This window comes from Podarcis muralis, chromosome 5 (genome assembly GCF_964188315.1).
Source record: "Podarcis muralis chromosome 5, rPodMur119.hap1.1, whole genome shotgun sequence".
Lineage (NCBI taxonomy): Eukaryota > Metazoa > Chordata > Lepidosauria > Squamata > Lacertidae > Podarcis > Podarcis muralis.
The window spans coordinates 28,793,052-28,816,198 of record NC_135659.1 but is presented as its reverse complement, the minus strand read 5'-3'; the positions used below and the strand labels follow the sequence as shown (position 1 = coordinate 28,816,198).

Genomic DNA, 23,147 nt, shown 5'->3' with positions numbered 1-23,147 from the left:
TACTCCAGTCTTGTTTCTCAGTGGCTCTGTTTTGGCTATATAGTGGTACCTCGTGTTACATATGCTTCAGGTTACAGACTCCGCCAACCCAGAAATAGTACCTCGGGTTAAGAACTTTGCTTCAGGATGAGAACAGAAATTGTGCTCTGGGAGCGCGGCAGCAGCAGGAGGCCCCATTAGCTAAAGTGGTGCTTCAGGTTAAGAACAGTTTCAGGTTAAGAACGGACCTCCGGAACGAATTAAGTACTTAACCTGAGGTACTACTGTAATCCTGTTGGCACTAGTTACCCACACTCATTATTCAAAAAAAGTGACCAAACAATTGTATAGCGCTTTTAGGTGTTCAAAGTGCTCCACATTCATTATCTATTTGTGAAGATTACTACAACATTGTAAGGCAACCCTGCATTATCATCCCCCACATTGAGGGGGGGGGGAGCAGCTTGCCAAAGGCTACTGTCAGGAGGAGGTCAGCAATAAAACACCCAGTGTCAGTGAAGTTAACTCTTTATTCAAAGATGCCCAAACAGTGCAGGCCTAGAGATCACATCAACTCTTCCCTGTAGGTATTGCCCCAATGAAGCAGTTGTGAAAACTGAAGCTCGGTGCCTTCCACTGCTCTCTTGAGGCTCCTCCTCCAGTTCCTTCCCCAGCTTCTTTGTCTTGTCTCTCTTTGTCCCACCCCCCATTCCTCTCCATGTTCTGGGAGACCAGGGGGAAGGGGAGCTGCTTGCAACAGGAAGGGGAGACTCCCTGGCTTCTTCAGCAACCTGCTTCATCTCTGCTTCTTGGTCCCACTCTTCTCCAGCCTCTGCTTCTGCCACTGATTCTGAACTGCTCTCTGCCACTGCCTCCTTCTGCTCGCTAAACCCTGTTGCCTCTTCAGCTTCCTCTATCTCCTCCCCCCAGTCTGCTCCCTCTTCTCCCACTGACCACTCATCGTCATTCCACCACCAATCTCTGGGCTCTGAGCCTTCCTCCCTTGGGCGTTCCCCAGCTGATGCTTCCTCTGCGTCCATCCAGTCCATGACAGCTACCGTATTTTTCGCATAGGACGCACCTAGTTTTTTGGGGGGGAAATAAAGAAAAAAAATATTATTCCCCCCCCCAGGTGTGGGGCTGGGGTGGGGGAAGCCCGAGTTTCCCCCGACCCCAGCCCCCAGAACAGGCAGCTCTCCGCAAGCCTTGGGAGACCGGAGCAACTTCCCGCCGGGCTCCCACGCCTTGCGGATATCTGCCTGAAGCCCAAACCAGGTCGGGGAACAGTGGGATGGTGGCGCTGCACCTCCCCGCTATCCCCCGAGCTTGTGGGGCTGGCGGCAGGTTAGAAGCGCACTTCTCCCCACTGCCAGCCTCCAAACCAGGTTGGGGAACCGAAGCCCGGGGCGCGCTGTGCAGCGCGCCCCAGGCTTCGAGATGCAGGCTGCTATCCGCAAGCCTAGGGAGCCCGACGGGAACTCCCGCGGGCTCCCAAGGCTTGCGGAGAGCTTCCTGAAGCCTGGAGAGCGAGAGGGGTCGGTGCGCACCAACCCCTCTCACTCTCCAGGCTTCAGCGAAAGCCTGCATTCGCCCCATAGGACGCACACACAATTCCCCTTCATTTTTGGAGGGGAAAAAGTGCATCCTATAGGGCAAAAAATACGGTACTTACCGACTGTATGGCCCATGTGAGATGTCCAAGAGGCTTTAATGAAATATCAACAATAAACCAAACATCTGATCCTTTCATTATATATATGCAGATATCATGTTTTAATAGTTGATGTTTCACTAAGATTCATCCACGCTCCCTATTTTTTTAAATTTCCAATAGAGTGGAGCATTTGTGGCTTCCAGTTATAGCTGTTGGTATAATGGTTGCAGTGAAGCAACCATTTTAAAATTGCTGTTAGATTTGAATTTCAAAGGAAGTTAGTATTGAATACCCATCTGGCATATATTTCTTCTATTCCGCATTGTGCAAACACCTGACCATAGGCTATTGAGTCTCCAAAATTTCACATCTGATTGCTGCAATATCATGCTTGAATTCATTTCTTACTCACCTATTAGGGGTTTTCATGCCCAGTGCTACAGGATGGCTTTAAATTCATAGGGCTGAGTAGGGAAGGGAGCATGGAGCAAGAATGTCCTGGGAGAATATTGGAGATGCTGTACCTTAAGCGATGTACTCACGCATGGATGGCCTGAAGATCTTAATGTGCTTTATTGCTGCTTGTTTGCACAAGAGGCAGAGGTTTAGGAAAGGACAGATTGTTGTTGTTCTAGGTTCACATCTTTTTTGCCATTTGATGAGTGAAGGTATTTTTGTGTATGTATCAATGGAAAGGTGAGATATTTATTCATAAACAGCCTCCACAGAAGTACATAATTTTGTTTTGCCTTTACCTGGACAAACGACACAGAGCCAGATATGAGCATTCGGTGCTGTTCATCTGAGAATAGCTGTTTAATCCACTTCAACAAGGTATACACCTAGAATTGCTGTGGATTCAATTCAAGTTTCGTACAACAGTAATTGTATTAACAAGCAAACACTTCTTCTAATAGCACATAAATATAGTCTAAGGTAAGCAATAGTGGCACTTAAACATTTCTTACAAAATCTAGATCTTAAGATTTCAGTAGTTCTAAATAGGAGAGTATTTTTCTAAGTTTCCCGCTCTTGTAAGATATCACCAATCAAGTGATGAAAACAGGCTGGTATGTTCAAACTTCAAAGTGTATACAGTTTCTGAGAATCTTATCATGTGAAGATAGTAAGTCACTACCCCATAAATTAGGGTCACAATTGAAACTACCTTACTGTTTCTTATCATTCCCACAACTTGAACATATACAAAGGGAGTTTATTAATTAAATTGCTGACCCTAAAAATTCCTCAACAACACATATAGTTCTTCTGAATAAGACAAATTCTAAATTTATTTTTGACAAGTTTTCAATAGTGCACTTTTGGGCTGTTCTTATGACATCAATATGTTTAGCTTATCATGTCCAAACATTCATTCACCCCAAATTTATTGGTCATTGATTGATAAAACATAACTTTAAGTACCATTGTGAACTTGAATGATAGATTGAGCATCCCTTAAACTTCATATAACCTTTACACTCCAACAGTAGGGAGGAAGTCAATGTAGGGTTAAGCAGATTGCTCCATCAGCACAACCATGTCTCTTTTCCTGGTGGAACAATTTGTCCCTCCTCTCCCCACATGCTGTTCTGGGATTCTCTTGACCTATGTGTGTGTGTGTGTGGGGGGGGGGATATGGGAGGAGGAGAGAGGGAAAGCCCTCTTGCTCTACTGGAAGTACTTGCGTGGCCTTCTGCTGCTGGAACCAAAAAGCTAAATCTTAGTTTTATTGTCCAGCATTCTTCCTCCATATACCGTATTTTTCGCCCTATAGGACGCACCTTTTCCCCTCCAAAAATGAAGGGGAAATGTGTGTGCGTCCTATGGGGTGAATGCAGGCTTTCGCTGAAGCCTGGAGAGCGAGAGGGGTCAGTGCGCACCGACCCCTCTTGCTCTCCAGGCTTCAGGAGAGCCCCAGCGCCAGCCCCACAAGGTCGGGGGACAGTGGGGAGACGCAGCGCGTCTTCCCGCTGTCCCCGGACCTGATCTGAAGGCAGGCGGCAGGGAGAAGAGCGCTTCTCCCCGCTGCCTGCCCCACAAGCTCCGGGGACAGCTGGGAGGCGCATCGCGTCTTCCTGCTGTCCCCGGACCTGATCTCAAGGCAGGCAGCAGGGAGAAGAGCGCTTCTCCCCGCTGCCAGCCCCACAAGCTCCGGGGACAGCTGGGAGGCGCAGCGCGTCTTCCCGCTCTCCCCGGACCTGGTCTGAAGGCGGGCTGCGGGGAGAAGAGCGCTTCTCCCCACTGCCGGCCCCACAAGCGCCTGGGGAAAAAATAATTCCCCCCCCTTTATTTCCCCCCAAAAAAACTTGATGCGTCCTATGGGCCGGTGTGTCCTATGGGGCGAAAAATACGGTATTAAACCATTCCGGCTTGTGAATGAAGTTGATATAATTCATTATGAGCTTGCTTTGAGTCTATGTCCTTCCTTAGTATAATTATCGCTTTCACTTAATTACCTCTTAACATTTTTAATTATTTCTCAGGACCCGTTCCCATTTTGCAATGGCTTGCTTTTGTTCAATATATTCTGCTCCTTATTTGGAGAAGGCATCCTTAGCAATTCCAACAGAGCTAAAGCAGATGAACTGCTGGGGGCATGGCATATAGGTGGTGTGGTAGACCTAAAAGTGCTATGTGACTGGATATGTAACAGCACAGTATGTGTGTTGTACATGTAAGCTTCTGAACATGCACTCTATTCTTTGTCAGGAGCTTGTCCTACACTCGAGTAGGACCCTGGCAGAGACACATGCCCAGCTGACATGTTCTCTCCCTCCTGGTCAATCGTTCGGGAGCTTCAAAAGCTTTCTTCAGCCCGAATATCACAGCAACTGATGCCAACCAACACCGACACACTTAGGGATCTGCAGAGTTTGCGCAGTTTGTGTAACAGACCTCAGCAACTCAGCATTTTGGCTAATCTACTTTATTTATATAAAAACACACACGGAGCACTTCAACATGGCTCCCTCTCTCTCTAGCATCAGACAGCAAAGAGAAAAAAAGAACAAAGGACAATAGTCCCACTTCACGGAACAGCAGTAACACAAACATCCTGTCTCCGTCACTTCCCACTCTGTGGAGTCAAAACACATACTGTCATGTGATAGTCAAAAATCCCATGACTGCAAACATGGAGCAGGAATTCTAACATCCTTCCCCCTTTTTAATGTGAAGTGGGACATGTGAGTGTAGGGATGTGCTGAAGTATGCTCTTGTAGCATGCAGCATGTTCACCAGAAATGGACTTGGATTCTGAGTTGCCCTTCTGTGAATGGAAAGAACTCTGATCCAGTAGATGCTCCCAGTGGTAGAAAGGTAGACAAAGAGATTTCCACCAATTCTCCCTGAAGCCCCCAGTGCCATCTCCCACACTTTTCTGGAGTATCCTCCAACCCCCACAGCATCATTTTGTTGGCTGGTACAGAGGACTATAGGAGGAAGTGATGAAAACCGGCTCCTTTTGCTAGCAGAGATATCTCATGAGATTGCTCTCTTTTGGCCCAAATTTACATTTCATATCTTCTGTAGAGTGTGTTACATGTGTTGGTTTGGCTTGAGGATGGAAACTCCTCCTGAATGAATGCATGAAATCATGATGAATAATTTCCAAGGCTTTTAATTTAGATTTGTTATCATGAATCAGTAATTATTTTTTTAAAATAATAATAATATTATGAATCATCTTAAAAGGAGCCTCTTTTGTTTTGGTGTGCTTGCAGTTATTTCTGAAGTTCATGCAAATCTGCATACCAGGCCTTTTTCAGGGGGAACTCACAGGAACTCAGTTCTGGCACCTCTCTGCTGGGTTTCAGCCCCTCTCAGGTGGGTGTCATTGCCATTCTAAGAGAATGAGGGAGGTGTTTGATGGTGAGTTCCGGCACCTGTTTTTTCTAGGGAAATAGCACTGCTGCGTACCATTAGGCTAATAGTTCACATCTGAAACCAGAGGAGGGGTGGCTAACCTGCAAGTTGGATACGTTCCACCAAGAGTCTTGGAGTGGACCACAGAATGAAACTGAATGGGATGGGGAAGGGAAGAAAGACAGAGAGCAGGCAGAAGAGGAGAGGAAGGGAGCTGTCAACCCATCTGCTGTATTCCACTTTGTGTGTCAATCCTCTCTCTCTCACATGTGTGTGTCTTTGTGTATGTGTGTATGCACATGCTTGAACAAGTGGCCAACCCACAATGTAAATTTGGGCCGAAAGAGAGCCCTCTAATTTAGCACATTGCATTTTACTTGTACTCATAGGATCGAGGCCATGCTGTGTGGTGATGCGTCATTTTCTTCTTCCAATTTCTTAACGCTCATGCATTCCCAGCATTGGCAATCTAGGCTTGAAGAGAAAAAACCTCTTTCATGGGGAATGAAAGGGCATACTCAGACGATGTATAAAATATTAGAACAAAAAAGCTTTTAGCTCCGCTGTGTCACAAAACATGCCACTTTATACCACAGATTGTTTTTCAAAAGGCTGGAGGACTGAATAATAGATCTTGTCACTTGGTGTTGTGTGAAATGCTCTCATATAGATCTCCACCTGAAACTCCCAGTTCAAAATATCTGATTAATATGTTCTTTCCAGCCAGCCAGTCAATCTTTATTTATGGCTTTTGCCAAATAATCCTTTCAGCTACAAACTGCAATTTAGTCTTCCCTACTTACCTGTGGTAAGTAGCAATTTCCCCCTGGGGACTGGAATAGAGACAGGTTCCACTGTTACTCCCTTCTGTCAACTCATAAGACTGCATCTATCTCAGCTGTGCCTGCTGTCCTCATTGTTTAAATCTAGGGCTGGCATTGTGAATTGCCACACACTTTTAATTTCTGTGATCTGTTTTGGCTGCCTCCTTCTGCCCTGATGTCATGGACTGGTTGGGCACAAAGGAATGGTGGAGGAATCCATTGGGGAACCCCCAAGGGAAGAAGGCTCAGAGACCAGGTATTTGTGGTGGGACAAGGAAGAGGGAGAAGACTGGGAAGAGGAGGTACTGGAAGCTGAAGAGGTAACAGGTCTGTGGCAGAGTCCAGAATCAGAGACAGAAGCTGAAGCAGGAGGAGGAGGAGGAGTTTGGACTTGATATCCCGCCTTTCACTTCCCTTAAGGAGTCTCAAAGCGGCTAACAATCTCCTTTCCCTTCCTCCCCCACAACAAACACTATGTGAGGTGAGTGAAGCTGAGAGACTTCAGAGAAGTGTGACTAGCCCAAGGTCACCCAGCAGCTGCATGTGGAGGAGCGGGGAAGCGAACCCAGTTCACCAGATTACGAGTCTACCGCTCTTAACCACTACACCACGCTGGCTCTCTCAGGAGAGTAGGGAGGCCAACAGGCAGAGATTAGTCAGGCTGGTGAAGAGTCACTGGTGTCTCCCCCTCCTGCTGTGACAAGTTCCCATCCCCGCTGGTCTTCCAGAAGCAGGAGAGGCATGAAGAGGGTGAGGAGAGGTTGGCTGCACACAGATGCAGTCTCCAGTTGCTTGGAGAAAACCCTGGAGATGAAGGGACTTAGGCAGCTGTGGTGAGGCATGGACCTCCAGTCTCAGCAACTGCTTCATGGGCGCAAGACCTACTGGAGATGAGTTGTCACAAGAACTCCCAATATCAAGGGTTCTATATTATGCACTCCCAAATATAGAGAATCCCTGAATTCTCACTTGCTTTACCCAGGGAATGATCAAGGTTAAATCACCCCACACTCGGTCATGTTGCCCCACTCCCATCTGTTAAATAGCTGGTGCAGGTTCCCAGGATTGTGCAGAAAATATGGATTTCTTGCAAGCTGTGAGAGAAGAACGGAGAAGCTGTGTAGAGGAGAGATGATATGATCACCCCCTCCAGTTACTACTTAAAAGTCTGAATTTGTGTAAAATGAATCATTTTTACCATTACATGAAGCACAAAAGTCAAGGAAAACAAACCATTATAAACAAAGCAAAAGAAGAAAGTTGAGCCTTGCTGTGGATGTAAAAAGGAAAAACAAGGATATAATAAGAATAATAAAAGCCCATGGACTAAAACAAAACCTGTACAATACAGAAAATTCAATTGGCTAAATCCGTGAACTGTAAGAATATAATAATGAAGGGCAGGATTTACCGAATCAGCCCCATAAGGACATTCCCCCCCTCTCCTCCCCCACGTACCCCCAGGCCCCAAAATTGGCTGGAGAGGGGAATGGGAGAATCCTAGAGCAGTTTGTGTGTGAGGAGGAGGGGGATAGTTCTACCTGATGAGCCGCAATGCTTGCACAGGTGGAACAATTGTATGACATTGTATCCTCAACATGTATATAAGCATAGGTAAAGGTAAAAGATCCCTGGATGGTTAAGTCCAGTCAAAGGCAACGATGGGGTTGCAGCACTCATCTCGCTTTTCAGGCTGAGGGAGTCAGCATTTGTCCACAGACAGCTTTCTGGGTCATGTGCCCAGCATGACTCAACCGCTTCTGGAGCAATGGGACACCGTGATGAGTGCCAGAGCTGCTTACCTTCCTGCTGCAGTGGTACTTATTTATCTACTTGCACCGGTGTGCTTTCAAACTGCTTGGTTGGCAGGAACTGGGGCAGAGCAACTGGAGCTCACCACCGCTGAGCAGATTTGAACCGCTGACCTTCCCTCACAGTAATGTGAGTAAGAAGGAATACAGGAGAGTACATTAAATGCTCTCATTATTCTTCAGTGGAGTTGTGTGAATACCTGGAATGCCAGATACATTTCAGCTTCGTCAGCCTTCCTCAGTAGTCTGCATTCTTACTCCAGTTCCTATGTTGTACGTATCCAAAATTAAAACATTTCATAAACAAACAAACAAACAAACAAACAGATTGACAACATATCTTCCATTCCTATGACTTAAAATGATCTTATGCTCACCCTTGCTTATTGCCAGGTGAATGGTCAATGTCTTCAAATTGCAATAATGAGCAGAATCGCCTGTTAAGAATAACATATTAAAATGACATTTAAAAACCCCTCAAACTTCCTCATTGCAGCATGCCCAGGGGGATCCCTGGCAGTTCCTCCCTCCCTGTGAAACCAGCCCTGATTTTTACCATTTACCTCACAATGTCCATAAAGGGAAAGATGGGCCGTTTTATGCACCAACGGTAATGTTACCATAGCAAATTAAGCTGACATGTGACCCACATTTTGCCCTAATATAGCTAGCTGCATTATACCTTTTAATGTGTATCACAGGTCAATTGGTAATATGCCATGTACAAGCCCCGTATCCAAATATCAATAACAAGCTGGAGGTGGTGTGTAATATTTTACGCACAGAAATCAGTCATTGAATTCCTAATTTCATTTATTTGTTTCAGTCTTTTTCTGCCACCGTTCAGAGAAAGGCCTCACCATCAGAATCACAGAAACAATTTAGGCATAGAAACCAGCACGTGAAACTTTAAACCAAGCAGCAGCATAAAAAGGTCCAGATAAAAGAAATTAAACAATTTAACATGATTTGAAGCAGAGAAGCGGCGACAATTTAAGATCACAATCGCAAAGGCAACATTAAATTTACGTGTGGTATCAAATTTGTTTCTTAATGTTCAGTTCCAGTGTCAATCTCATTATTTATTCTAATCAGCAAGATATCCAGCTGAATTAACAAGGAAATTGTTTTCCTTTCCCTTCAAAATGGCTGGTTATTTTCCCCAATAGTGGGGAGAAAAAAACACCACCCTGCTTATAAGGGAATTAAGCAGGGCATTCTGTGTCTATTAAACAAACAAGGAGCAATGGCAACAAGGAAATACAACAAAAATGGCCCCAGGGGAAGGCTCAGCATAATGAACTAGAAATTGCTACTGATAGTTCTTTTGCTACTGCACTTCCTGTCAGCGGTCTCACCTCACAAGCCAATATCAGTTTACAGAAAAGTGCAGTTCTCATTTACAAAACCTCAAAGGACCACAGTTTACGCTGTTGGATTTTTCTTTAGAGCAATTGCCAGCATGCAAAGTAGATTTCCCCGAGGCGGCAACCGTTGCTAAGGATGCACAAATGTCACTTTTGGTGAGTCCAGGGGCAGATCTTCAAGATACACCTACCTGCTATGAATCTGCACAACAGCAACAAGCTTGCATTGACTTTTCCTTTGTGGTGTTTAACAGGGATAGGGATTAAGGCACCAGCTATGTATGGGGACGCGGGTGGCGCTGTGGGTTAAACCACAGAGCCCAGGAGTTGCCGATCAGAAGGTCGGCGGTTCGAATCCCAGTGACGGGGTGAGCTCCCGTTGCTCGGTCCTTGCTCCTGTCCACCTAACAGTTCAAAAGCACGAAGTGCAAGTAGATAAATATGTACCGCTCCAGTGGGAAGGTAAACGGCGTTTCCGTGCGCTGCTCTGGTTCGCCAGAAGCGGCTTAGTCATGCTGGTTACATGACCTGGAAGCTGTACGCCAGCTCCCTCGGCCAATAAAGCAAGATGAGCGCCGCAACCCCAGAGTCGGTCACGACTGAACCTAATGGTCAGGGGTCCCTTTACCTTTATATGTGTGTTGTAGGGGTTAGAGTGCTAGATCAGGAACCTGGGAGACCAGGGTTCAAATCCCCACTTGGCCATGAGGTTCACTGGATGGCCATGTGCCAGTCACTGCCTTTCAGCTTAACCTACCTCACAGGGTTGTCGTGGGAATTAAATGAGGAGGGGGAGAACCATGTGACCATTTTGAGCTTCTTGGAGAGAAAGGTGGGATATAAATGCAATAAAGAACAACGACAACAGACACAGGTATGTGTACAGATACATACACCTGTATAAAACAAGGTCCTCAGTGAGGAAGTGCAAAGAAGGGGGAAACAGAAAGGAAATTTTACCATCAAGAAAGATGCATTAGTGGGCGGTAGGTATAAAAAGGTTGACTACCCCTGCCATAGATCATAAGGTCAAAGAAATCTAAGAGGTTACCTGCATGGTTAACAAGGGGTACGGGTGGCACTGTGGTCTAAACCACTGAGTCTCTTGGGCTTGCCAATCAGAAGGTTGGCAGTTTGAGTCTGCACAACAGGGTGAGCTCCCATTGTTCTGTTCCAGCTCCTGCCAACCTAGCAGTTCGAAAGTACACCAGCGTGAGTAGATAAATAGGTGCCACTGTGGCAGGAAGGTAAATGGCATTTCCATGTGCTCTGACACTCATCACAGTGACGCATTGTGTCAAAAGCGGTTTACTCATGCTGGCCACATGACCTGGAAAGCTGTCTGTGGACAAATGCCAGCTCCCTCGGCCTGAAAAGTGAGATGAGTGCCGCACCCCTTTGACTGGACTTAACCGTCCAGGGGTTCTTTACCTTTACCTTTAACAAGCAGAGTCAAGGAAGCTCAAAAAGTCAGGGAAGCTACTTTGAAATCTTGTTCAAAGTAAAACTTGAAGACAACATAATTTCTTGTAGGCCTTTCAGTAATGCAAGCAAATAAACATTGAGAAGCATATTGATAAAATCATTTCATAAAACAATAATAATGTATTTAAATACACGAGATAGAAGAGACAGTCACAGGGGTAGGAAGATTGCAAGATGACTGAGTTGTAAAAGTATTACTGAAGAAGGGTAGCAAAATTGCAGAAAAAAATGAATTCTTTACATCCACCAGCAGAAGATGTTAGACAGGTACTCACACCTGAATCACGTTTTTTTTCAGGAAAGGCATTTGAAGAACGAAGTCAAATGGAGGTGATAAGAGATGAAGTGCCAAGACTAACTGACAAATTAAAAATTAACAAGTCACTAGGCCTGGATGGAATATATCTGAGAGCTTCTGAAGAACTCGAGTGTGAAATTGTTGCTCTAGCAAAAATAGGGAACCTGTCACTAAATTGGTCTCCTTACCAGAGGACTGGATGGTAGCAAGGGTAATATGAATTTTTAAAAAGGTATTCAGATGAAACTCAGAAATTACAGGCCCATTAGCCTGACTTCTGACACTGCTAAGTTGTTGGAAAGCATTATTGAAGCTAAATTGTTCAGCGTGCAGAAAAAACAAGTATTGATGTGGAAGAGTCAGCATGATTTCTGCAAATGAAAGTCTGGTCTCACCAGTTCTTTAAGAATGTCAAAAAGAATGGTAGACATTATAAGCTTAGATGCAAAAGCTTTTGACAAAAAGTTTAGCAGTCATTGGATAAAAAGGCAAGCCTTCTTGTGGATCGATCATTGGTTAAATAATATTAAGAAGAGGGCAGAAATAAAGATAATTTTTTATAATGGAGTGAAATAAGCAGTGGGCTTCCCTAATAATCTATACTGTATATACAGTCAGAATTTAAGTCTTGACCAATCTTTAATTGATGCTTGGGGGTTTATTTTTGCTGTAACGTGTGGCTTGACAATCACTCATAAAAACTATTTGCAAGAAACCTGAATGTGAACCCTAGAGAGAAATAACATTCAATGCTTTGTTATGTTACTCAAATGATTGTGCAAGATCAAAGAATTGTTTACTCCATTGGGGTTTGCATATACAGTGGGTTTTTGAGCCTCAGAATATGATATTTCTAAACTAAAGCACACAAGCCTTTAGCAGAGAAGAAAGTCAAATTCGTATTTGCAGATTTGAATACTGAGATGCATACTTAGCAGGAAAAAAGTATTAAAAAATCACAAATTGTCCTTCACTGCCTGTACTTGGATTTACATTTAATAAATCCACAAAGAGCTTAGAGATTGCTGCCTTATACACTCTACTGTTTTGTGTCACTTAGCTCTCAGATTAGGTTTTACTTAGCCTGTTTAAAACATGGGGTAAAAAATTAATAATTTTGAAAATAAAGAATAGTGGTTTGACACAACTAAATATTCAAAATAGGTACTGTCCTTCAATATTATGCATAGTTCAGTTGAAACTTCAAAGGCAGTCTCAAGTGCAAAAAAGAAGCAGGTGAAGATTTTCCTGATGTGAAACGTAATTGACTTGGGGGAGAGGTTCCCCTATTTAATTCTGGTGTGTTAAGACCTTATGTGGCATTCTGCAGGGCACAGGGTAGCCATTGACATGAGTCTTCCACCAAGTCTTTCTTCCCCAGTTAACTTCCAGTAAAAGAAACCAATAACATCATTCAATGAGGGTAAATGTTTACCTGGTCTGATCTCCAGTTTATTGGCTCTTGCCTGAATATGATACCCTGGACACAATAATGCTACACAGGTTTGTTTTTAAACCCAAGATGTGGGAAGGTTGACTGGTGGCAGCAATGCACCTCAGATCATGTCTACTTAGGCTGCTGTTATAAAAGACATATAGGAAGTTTCCTTAGACTGAGTGTTGTCTGCACTGATTGGAAGTGGCTCTACAAAGTTTCAGGCAGGAGCATTTCCCAGACTTACCTGGAGATCCCGGGGATTGTACCTGGGAGCGAATCTTTGGCATGCACAGCAGATCCTGTACTACTGAGCTGCAGCTCAGGAACAGTAACGAAGCTGGCAAATCCTATCCATAGATTATGTGGGTGTAATGATTTGGCCACTGGAATCTATGCTCAACGTAGATTTTTTTTTATTTTTTTATTAAATTTTCCATTTTAACAATGCAATCAAATCACATTAAATATTCCAAATTATACAAATACATATCATATAGTCCAAATATTCCGCCAAATTATAAAAAAAAAATTGGGACCATGCTTCAAGTTCGGTGGGGCTCTGATCATCTTATATCTCTACTGCCTTGAGTTCCCAATAGTTCCTTTAAATCTTCCTGTTGTTACCCTTCTTTCATGGCCTCTGAGTTGTTTCCACAGGTGAGTTGAAGTAAACAATGATATGCTTCTGTGTGAAATTAGTATGCTTGACTCTCCCACTATTGCAGCTGGTAAGCCTATTGTTTGCAGTATATCCTCACATGCTGAGAGAAGTTGGTGTCTGCCAGTGGTGAAATGGACTTTTGGACTGATTTGGCATAAACACCAGAATTGTTTTGTTTTTAATGGGTGTCTTGACTATAGGGTGTCTTGACTTTAAGAACTGCCATGGGGTTAATACAGTAGGTACAAAATCCCTTCAAAAGAACACACACACACACACACACACACACACACACACACACACAGAGTATGATTCCACCCCCTTGGTAAGTAGTAAGAGAATAGTGGTTGGAGCAGACTGCTGAGCAGAGTTGTAAACTTCCCAATACCCTCCATTTTCAAAGAAAGATAAATTGCCTTTCTAAAAACGAACTACTTGCTAAATGTGAAATAAAGCAGTTCAGCTATATTGAGCTATATATGTTCAATATGTATCATCTGTTCAGCAGCACATGGCAATTATTGGAGGAAATCCTGTCTCGTAAAGATGTCAGATGTGGCGTCCCTTTTAGACCTCAGAATTTATTGCCCCGAGTACAAGAGTATTAGGTCTATTCTTGGATATTTAATGAGAACATCAGTCATACCTTGAGGCCATATGATATTTCACCTTCATCCTGCAATTTCCAAGTTTTAAAATTCAATGCGTTTGGTCTCTTTCAGTAGGTTGAGCGCAAGGATAAGACAATGTGATTTCTTCTTGGTGATGTTGGACCCAACTCCCAATGGCACCAGAAAGCTTGGTGAGGGACGGCAAGAGTCTTAGGGGGTGGTGGAAGGTGACTAGCCTTGTTTTAACGCCGTAAACTTCTTTTAACTCAGCAGTCTGCTTGCAACATGGCAAAATAAGGGTTTTTCGCATTGGTACACAAGGCAGCTACAAATAAGTTGCAGGATAAACCCATTGTCAAAATTGGCTTAGAAGACTGAATGCAGTGACAGAAACAGGACTCATGGTTACAAGGGCAAGAGCCAAAAATGGAGTAGTGATAGAATCAGGAATGCAAAATATGCAGGCCAGAATACTTTCTGCCTTTGGCTATTGGAAGTGGAAAGCTTGTCAAGACTAACATTGGATGATCCAGCAAAACAAACAGGAGTGGAGGAATGGGGGGCGGAGGGGCGGTTCGTCCCGGGTGTCAGCACTGAGGGGGGTGACAGAATGCCGGGCGGCACTCACCGTGGGGCCTGCAGCGCGTTCCTGGGTACAGGACACGCATGCGGCCCCAGGCACCCAATCGGCTTGCTCCGCCGCTGAATACAAATAATATATTTTTTTTCTGTGTGTTGGTTTGGCTTGAGGATGGAAACTCCTCCTGAATGAATGCATGAAATCATGATGAATAATTTCCAAGGCTTTTAATTTAGATTTGTTATCATGAATCAGTAATTATTTTTTTAAATAATATTATGAATCATCTTAAAAGGTAGCCTTTTTTGTTTTGGTGTGCTTGCAGTTATTTCTGAAGTTCATGCAAATCTGCATACCAGGCCTTTTTTCAGGGGGAACTCACAGGAACTCAGTTCTGGCACCTCTCTGCTGGGTTTCAGCCCCTCTCAGGTGGGTGTCATTGCCATTCTAAGAGAATGAGGCAGGTGTTTGACGGTGAGTTCCGGCACCTGTTTTTTCTAGGGAAATAGCCCTGCTGCGTACCATTAGGCTCATAGTTCGCATATGAAACCAGAGGAGGGGTGGCTAACCTGCAAGTTGGATATCTTCCACCAAGAGTCTTGTAGTGGGCCACAGAATGAGAGTGAATGGGATGGGGAAGGGAAGAAAGACAGAGAGCAGGCAGAAGAGGAGAAAGAGGGAGCTGTCAACTCATCTGCTGTATTCCACTTTGTGTGTCAGTCCTTCCTCTCTCTCGTGTGTGTGTCTTTGTGTACGTGTGTCTGCACATGCTTGAAAGAGCGGCCAACACACAATGTAAATTTGGGCCAAAAGAGAGCCATCTAATTTACTTGTACTTAGTAAACACATGGCGGGACGCGGGTGGCGCTGTGGGTAAAACCTCAGCGCCTAGGACTTGCTGATCGCATGGTCGGCGGTTCGAATCCCGTGGCGGGGTGCGCTCCCGTCATTCGGTCCCAGCGCCTGCCAACCTAGCAGTTCGAAAGCACCCCCAGGTGCAAGTAGATAAATAGGGACCGCATACCAGCGGGAAGGTAAACGGCGTTCCGTGTGCTGCGCTGGCTCGCCAGATGCAGCTTGTCACGCTGGCCACGTGACCCGGAAGTGTCTGCGGACAGCGCTGGCTCCCGGCCTATAGAGTGAGATGAGCGCACAACCCTAGAGTCTGTCAAGACTGGCCCATATGGGCAGGGGTACCTTTACCTTTACCTTAGTAAACACATTAGGTGGAATGCAATGTAGCGCTCTTCAATAATTCTAGCTTGCCAGATGGAATGATGCCCCCACCCCCCTCCATGCTGCTCTGGGAGTTCTTCTGACCCCCAGAGCCAATTTTGTGTGTGTGTGTGAGGGGGAAAGGGTGGGGAGGGGGACACAAGCAGTTGTCTTTGTACAAAGCTTCCACTGATGGGACTGGTTAGATGAAGCCTGCCCATTGAAACTTCCATACTTTCTGAATCTACTTTACTTGGGCAACTTGAATTTTCTGGCATGTGCTTGATGCCTTCAGAATAGTAACAGTTTGGAAAGATCCTTTGATTTTAGTCTGTTTCCTGACATTCTGTGATTTTGAAATAAACCCTATTGTTCTCAGTAGGGCTTAAAAAGGACCCCTGACCATTGGGTCCAGTCGTGGCCAACTCTGGGGTTGCAGCACTCATCTTGCTTTATTGGCTGAGGGAGCCGGCATACAGCTTCCAGGTCATGTGGCCAGCATGACTAAGCCACTTCTGGCAAACCAGAGCAGCACACGGAAACGTCGTTTACCTTCCCGCCAGAGCGGTACCTATTTATCTACTTGCACTTTGACGTGCTTTCAAACTGCTAGGTTGGCAGGAGCAGGGACTGAGCAACGGGAGCTCACCCCGTCGCGGGGATTCGAACCGCCGACCTTCTGATCAGCAAGTCCTAGGCTCCGTGGTTTAACCCACAGAGCCTTACTTTCTGATTAATGTGCTGCAACCTGAATACTTTATGCTTTTAAATTTGTTAGAAAAAAACCCCTTTAAAACACCCACTTTGAGAGTCTTTCACTGAGAAGCAGGATAAAAGTGTTTTATTAAATTTATAAAATGAAAACTGCATCAGATTGGCATTTTCTTTCATCAGCTTAAACAAGCATCAGAGACTTGACGCAACCCTATGAGTTTCTTCATTCGGATATCACTGAACAAACGATTGTCATGAGAACACTGAAACTAAATGCTCATTTTATGGGGAAAGAGAAGGCTAATGAGAAATAATGCAGCCAAGATTTGGATCATTAGGTGCAGGTGTCAGCAGGTGCCTCAAAATTAGAAATAATCTGGGAGGGGAGAAGGAGGGGAGAATCTAAACATTGGTCTAACAGCGATTGAGAAGAATGTAGGCAGAAATCTACCGAATTACTTTTATGAGGTTAATAAATAAAATTTTCAAGACAGCTTGTAATTGGCAGTAAAGGAGATTCTAGAATAGAACACGGAACATCGCTTGACCTTCCCAGTGGGAGGAGTGATAACAGAATCATAAATAGCAGCTAATGCTGGAATACAGTTGAAAGTGTGGGCCATGTACTTGTATTGAATGAACTGGGTGTAAATCCAAAAGCATGACAGTATCAAAAGAGTAGAAAAGCCTACATCTCTATCCAAGCACGGACCTAAATCAATTGTTGCATCTAAGGTGTAACCCCCCCCCCCAGCATTTTGAGAAGGGATCTGTTGTGCTAGGATTTGTGTGGGGAATCTTTGGTTGCTGAAATACAGCTCCCATCATCCCTGGCCATGCTTGCTGGCACTGATGGGAGTTGTAGTTCATCATTGTCTGGAGGGCCAAGGGTTCCCCACTGCTGTACTAGTATGGTGACAGAGAACTTTAATTCACTTTGATTGCGGAAACCTAAATTTGTACTCTGCCCTCGAATCTGGCGTGCAATGCGGCGTGGCAGGAATCCAGAAAACTGATAATAAAGTTTAGTTGTGCCTCACAACTAAATTTTGTTGGTGGGATTCAAGTCCAGAACTGCAGATCAAGGGCAGATATAATCTCCTGAGACAGAACCCATGACATGATCAACAGATTTGACAACCAAGCCAGAACCAGGAGAATCATCAGATGAGGCCCATTCCAGCTTTCCAGGATGGTCCATTATGCAGGAAAGCAAATTCTATCAGTAAGGCAAACAACTCTGGTGAGGCAAGCAGGGCTCTGGGAATCAGGGAAGAATGGAGAGTCAGACAAGAACAACAAAGAGGCCTTAACTGACCTTAAAAGCCCTGTACGGCTCAAGATCCCAATAACTTTCAGAGTTCCTCTCCTGATCTCAGCCCACCTGGACCCTTCATCTGAGGCTCTCCTCTGGGTGTCCCCTCAGAAGGAGGTTCAGAAGGTGGCTTCTCCACTTGTGGAATGCTCACCCCAATGAGGTCCACCAGACACCATCATTGACAAATTTTGTGCACCAGCTGAGAGCCTATCTCTTCTCCCAGGTGTTTGACAGATCATGATCAATGTACTGCTCTTTGCTTGATAACTGCTTGCTGATGCTGAAGTTCTGCTGTTTAAGCAGCTCCAAGAGATGTTCCTCATCCTCCTCTGGCTCCAGCTTTCTGGCAGTAATTCCAGCGCCTTCATGGCTAGTCCAGCTCTGTTGACCTCACCACACAAGCTCCTTATGCCTCACAGTACAGGCTCCTAGCAATCTCTGGCATCACCTTGCCACTGCCAGCCCTTGACTCAGGAACCATACCCAAAAAAACGCTCAAAAACTCCAAAAAATAGCTGGGTCCATAACCTGATGGACAGCGTCCTGCAGTAAATGAATGAATGAATGAATGAATGAATGAATGAATGAACACCATGCAGAGTCAAAGGTCCAAAAGGAAAAAAAACAAACTTTTACTAAAAGGCAAAGGCTTCTTACAAAAAACGTCAGAAAAAACGTCAGACACATGAGGTACAAACGAAAGTAAGAGAGAGTGAGAGAGCAGCTTGCTGAGCGCAGGAACTTATCTCTCCTGACTTGGCGTGACCTTGAGATAGTCAAAACAATATTTGCCTCAGAAATGAACCTTATAGAATCTTCCAGAATCTTCTAGCACTTTCCAATTTCTGCCCTCAAAGACTTTAGTCATGACAAGTTTATGGGTCACTGTAAATGGTTTTACTGCAAGGTCTTCTCTTTGTTTCTATGTAAATTCTTTGGGCTGTTAATTTTTGTAAGTTGCTTTGTAGTGAGCAAATAATTAAGTCAAAAAAATAATAATGAGCCCCATTCCCCAAGAGTTTGAGAGTCCTGAGGTAAAGCTGGCTGGAGTTTGCCCAGAGAATACTGCTGTCAGATTTCTTCAGGCATGAACAGCAAATTGGAGCAGATTCTTCTGAACTTGCACCCGCTGCCTTGGCCATTTATCTGCTTCTGGACTCAGTTAAAGTTGCACTGGAAATGAAGTGTCTACATACGGTGCCAAATCCATTGTGTTCTTTACAGTTGCTGTGGGGAGATGGAAGGAGAACAAGATTACCTCTGAAATACACATGCTGTCAAGGCTTTCACTCAACACTTGCGTGAACAACACTTAAAATGCTGTTTTAGGATTGGATATAAAGAGCTCTCTTTGTTGTTGTCATTGTTCTGATTAATTCACATTCAAGGTGAAATTCATATTTACTCAAGGACTGAAGGCAGAGGATATCATAGATGATATGTGAGAGACGAAGCCCTGAATTTCCTGTTTATAAGGATTGTAGAACTGGTGTGCACTCTGTGTATGTTCTGTAAGAATCCAGAATTAATTTACTTCCAAGACTTCTAAAACTGTTTGCTAAAACTGCCTGGCTTCTTTAACCAGAATATAAAAAACCTGCACTGAAGAAATTCTATTTCTATCACCCATCATTTCTTCTGATCCCCGTTTCTACCTCACAGGTTGCATCTGAAAATATTTGTCTTAAATGCTCAATAAAAATCTAGAAAGAGGAATTTAAAAAAATACATGATAGAATAATAATTATAATATGTAATCATAGAAAGCTTTAAATAAACGAGTAGCCTAAAGTTTATTCCATAGTGGAATACAAGGTTCATATTTATACAAATCATATCAAATAATCATGAGTGTTGCCAAATAAACTCATATTTAGTGGCAGTGTGCCCACCATGAGTTTGTTTGGTCATATAAAGTCTGCCTGTAGAGAAGGGCTGTAGGTCATTGGTTTAATACCTGGCCAGTCATTGGAGACAAAACTGAGCTGGGAACAATATCTTCACTTAGTATAATGCACTTTCCTATGTTCCATGGTGGTTAGGGCTGGTGGGCACCAGGTTGACTATCCCTGCTCTGGCGTAATAAGGGAACAGATGACAATCTACAGCCTCCCCCCTCCCCCAACATCAGTATACTCAGCACCTCACTGGGCTAGACACTGGCTTCTTTAGGGACTGTTTGCACACACTTTTAAGCATATTTACTGAAATCCTTTTCTTCTTTGTTCTCCCCCTTCAAGATCATCGTTGGAGAAACTGCAGTGTTTTGCTTACAGATGGCCACACGGGATTTTGAAAACCAAGAAAAAACAATATTAACCGGAGACTGTTGCTATATAAACCCACTGGTGCGCAGGACTGTCAGATTTCTTGGTAAGACTATTATGCATTCTTTCCAGATCTTCATGTGTCACACAGGCTGTCCACCTGCCAATCATCCATTTCTGTTTAAAGGCATGCGCCCTGACGCAGCACTTGCAAAGCCCTGATGACCAGCAGATTCTCAATGCTTGCAAAGTACTGTGTATAGGGTTTTGCAGATGATGCCAGTCAGCGATGCCTGCAAACCCCATTTAGTCCAGTTGGTTTTTCACCTGCCTCACCTGTATATGATGCCCAGTGCAGGGCAGGTGAGTGTGGTTTCACCAAAACAATTTTGTGGGCCAAATGAGGTGGAATGAATTAGGCTTGCAGGTCAGAGGTTCTCTGCTGCTTCCTTTGAGGTTTTTGTGTCCTTTCAGGATGAAATTCTGTTGCTAAATCTTCTACACCAGACTAGTATTCAAAAAACTGCTTATTTTGTTACATCAGACAACCTAGAATTTCATAACTCTTACATTATTATTGGTGAGCACCATGTGCAAAGACATGGTCGGCCTTCCTTTCAGATTTGTCCTGTTCTCTTGAGATGCCCACTAGAGTGATGGAAAGCAAAGACAATGCCAGTCTTCACCCTAGATCAGGGTTTTCCAAACATGGGTCTCCAGTTTTTGGACTACAACTCCCATCACCCCTAGCTAGCAGGACCAGTGGTCAGGGATGATGGGAATTGTAGTTCAAAAAACAGCTGAATACCCTGGTTTGGGAAAACTTTCCCTAGATGGTGGTTTTTGCCAACCTGTTGTTCACCAGATGTTGGGGACTACAACTCCCATCAGTCACCCAAAACCTCTGGAGGGCTACAAGCTGGTGAAGAATGACCTATGGTAATACTTTCCCCTCATCTTAATATTCATCTTGAGAACTACAAGGAAGCAAATAAATAAATAAAAGTAGGATGCTGCACACCATAGTCTTATAAATCCCAAAACGTAAAAATATGCAACAGTGAAAATGAATCCCTCCAAAAAGTGTAATTTTGAGGCATCTGAGAGAATGTTTTTTGTTTTGTTCCTGAAAACCTTTTCAGAATATTTTAAAAGAGAGGCAGTGATTTTCAACTTGGTATTCCCAGACAGATTTCTAAGGAACTTGATGAAACCCCCCCTGAAAGAATTTGTCACATGATAACGCATCTGCTTTTTCTTTTCAGTAATGAGATGAATACATCTGTACTTGATGAACAATAAAGACCCAGGGCCTAATACATGCAGCTTTGATAATAAAAGATTCAAAATAAACATTCCTCAGTTTTGCTAATGTTTGGTGGCAGTGGCGTAGCGTGGGTTGTCAGCACCCGGGGCAAGGCAAGTAATTTGCGCCCCCTAACCCGTGGATTTGCGCCCCCTAACTCGTGGATTTGCGCCCCCTAACCTGTGGATTTGCCCTAACCCCAGATGTTGCGCCTGGTGCGGCCGGCCCCCCCTGCACCCCCCACGCTACGCCACTGTTTGGTGGGAGGAAGGACAAAAACACACCTATTGATGGACCTGCTTCCTCTAAGGGAAATGATTACCAACATTTCCCCCATTTCATCTATTTCCCCAAGCTTTCTTTGCCCTGCAGAGATTCTAGGACTTTATGTAAGCTATGCTAAAAAGTGGGGGTTGGTTTCCGGGTGGGAGTTGATCACGGTGAGGGTTTGCCAAGCATGCCTTCCTCTTAGCACGTTTCTCCCTTGCATCCTGAGTTTGAGTGTCTTCAAAGCCCATGACACCTTTGGTAAAGGCTGTTCTCCAACTGGAGCACTCGCAGGCCAGTGTTTCCCAGTTGTCAGTGTTTATTGACCTGACTAAGGCTTTCAGCACTGTAAATCGTAATGCCCTGTGGACTGTCCTTCTGAAAATTGGCTGCCCAGATAAATTTGTAAACATCATTCGGCTCCTCCATGATAATATGACAGCAACAATCTCAAAGTGGTTCTCAAAGTGGGATCAGGTGTTAAACAGGGTTGTGTTATTGCCCCAACTCTATTCATTATTTTCATTGCCATGATCCTACACTTTGTCGAAGGGAAGCTCCCCACCGGAGTAGAAATCATATATTGAACATATGGAAAGCTCATCAGTCTGAGCAGGCTGAAAGCAAAGAGTAAGGTTACCAGTTACAGGTAGGTAGCTGTGTTTGTCTGCCATAGTCAAAACAAAATAAAAAAATTCCTTCCAGTAGCACCTTAGAGGCCAACTAAGTTTGTTATTGGTATGAGCTTTCGTGTACATGCAAGAAGAAGTGTGCATGCACACAAAAGCTCATACCAATAACAAACTTAGTTGGTCTCTAAGGTGCTGCTGGGAGGAATTTTTCTTATTTTGTTTCGAGTAAGGTTACTGTAACTTCTGTCATAGAGCTTCAGTATGCTGATGACAACGTAGTGTGCACACACTCAGAGGGTGACCCCCAAACCATCCTAAATACCCAAACTATATATTAGCATCGTTATTGCTCATGCATTCTGGATGGTACTTCCATGGAGAAATTGCCATTGCTGTTTGAAGTAACGTTTGGTCAGCATTCCAGATTATGAACTCTTCCTTTTCCTCTTCCTTTTCTCCAGGCATTTATGCATTTGGACTTTTTGCAACGGACATCTTTGTAAATGCCGGACAAGTGGTGACTGGGAATCTTGCGCCACATTTTATTGCACTTTGCAAACCCAACTACACTGCTCTTGGATGCCAGCAATTTACGCAGTTCATCAGTGGTGCAGAGGCTTGCTCTGGAAACCCAGATCTTATCATGAAAGCCAGAAAAACATTTCCTTCCAAAGAGGCAGCTCTGAGTGTATATGCAGCGACATATTTGGCCGTAAGTAAAGTAGACAGCCTCGTTCTGTGATGCCTCGGCTGCTTCTTGAGCAACTATCTTGTTCTTCCTAATTTATTTAAACTTGCTCTGCCTTAACACGCATACCTCATGGGTCAGTGTTAGGGGTGTAGTGTGGGAGGT

The 23,147-nt window shown here is 44.2% G+C and overlaps 1 protein-coding gene across 1 annotated transcript in view; it reads left to right on the top strand.

Annotated features, from left to right (window-relative positions):
* PLPPR5 (phospholipid phosphatase related 5) overlaps nt 1-23,147 on the top strand; it is an 88,352-nt gene that overhangs the window by 19,028 nt on the left and 46,177 nt on the right. Inside the window, exons 2-3 of the mRNA XM_028732760.2 lie at nt 20,063-20,195; nt 22,756-23,006. Coding sequence (XP_028588593.2) covers nt 20,063-20,195; nt 22,756-23,006 — 384 coding nt within the window. The remainder of the gene's footprint in view (nt 1-20,062; nt 20,196-22,755; nt 23,007-23,147) is intronic.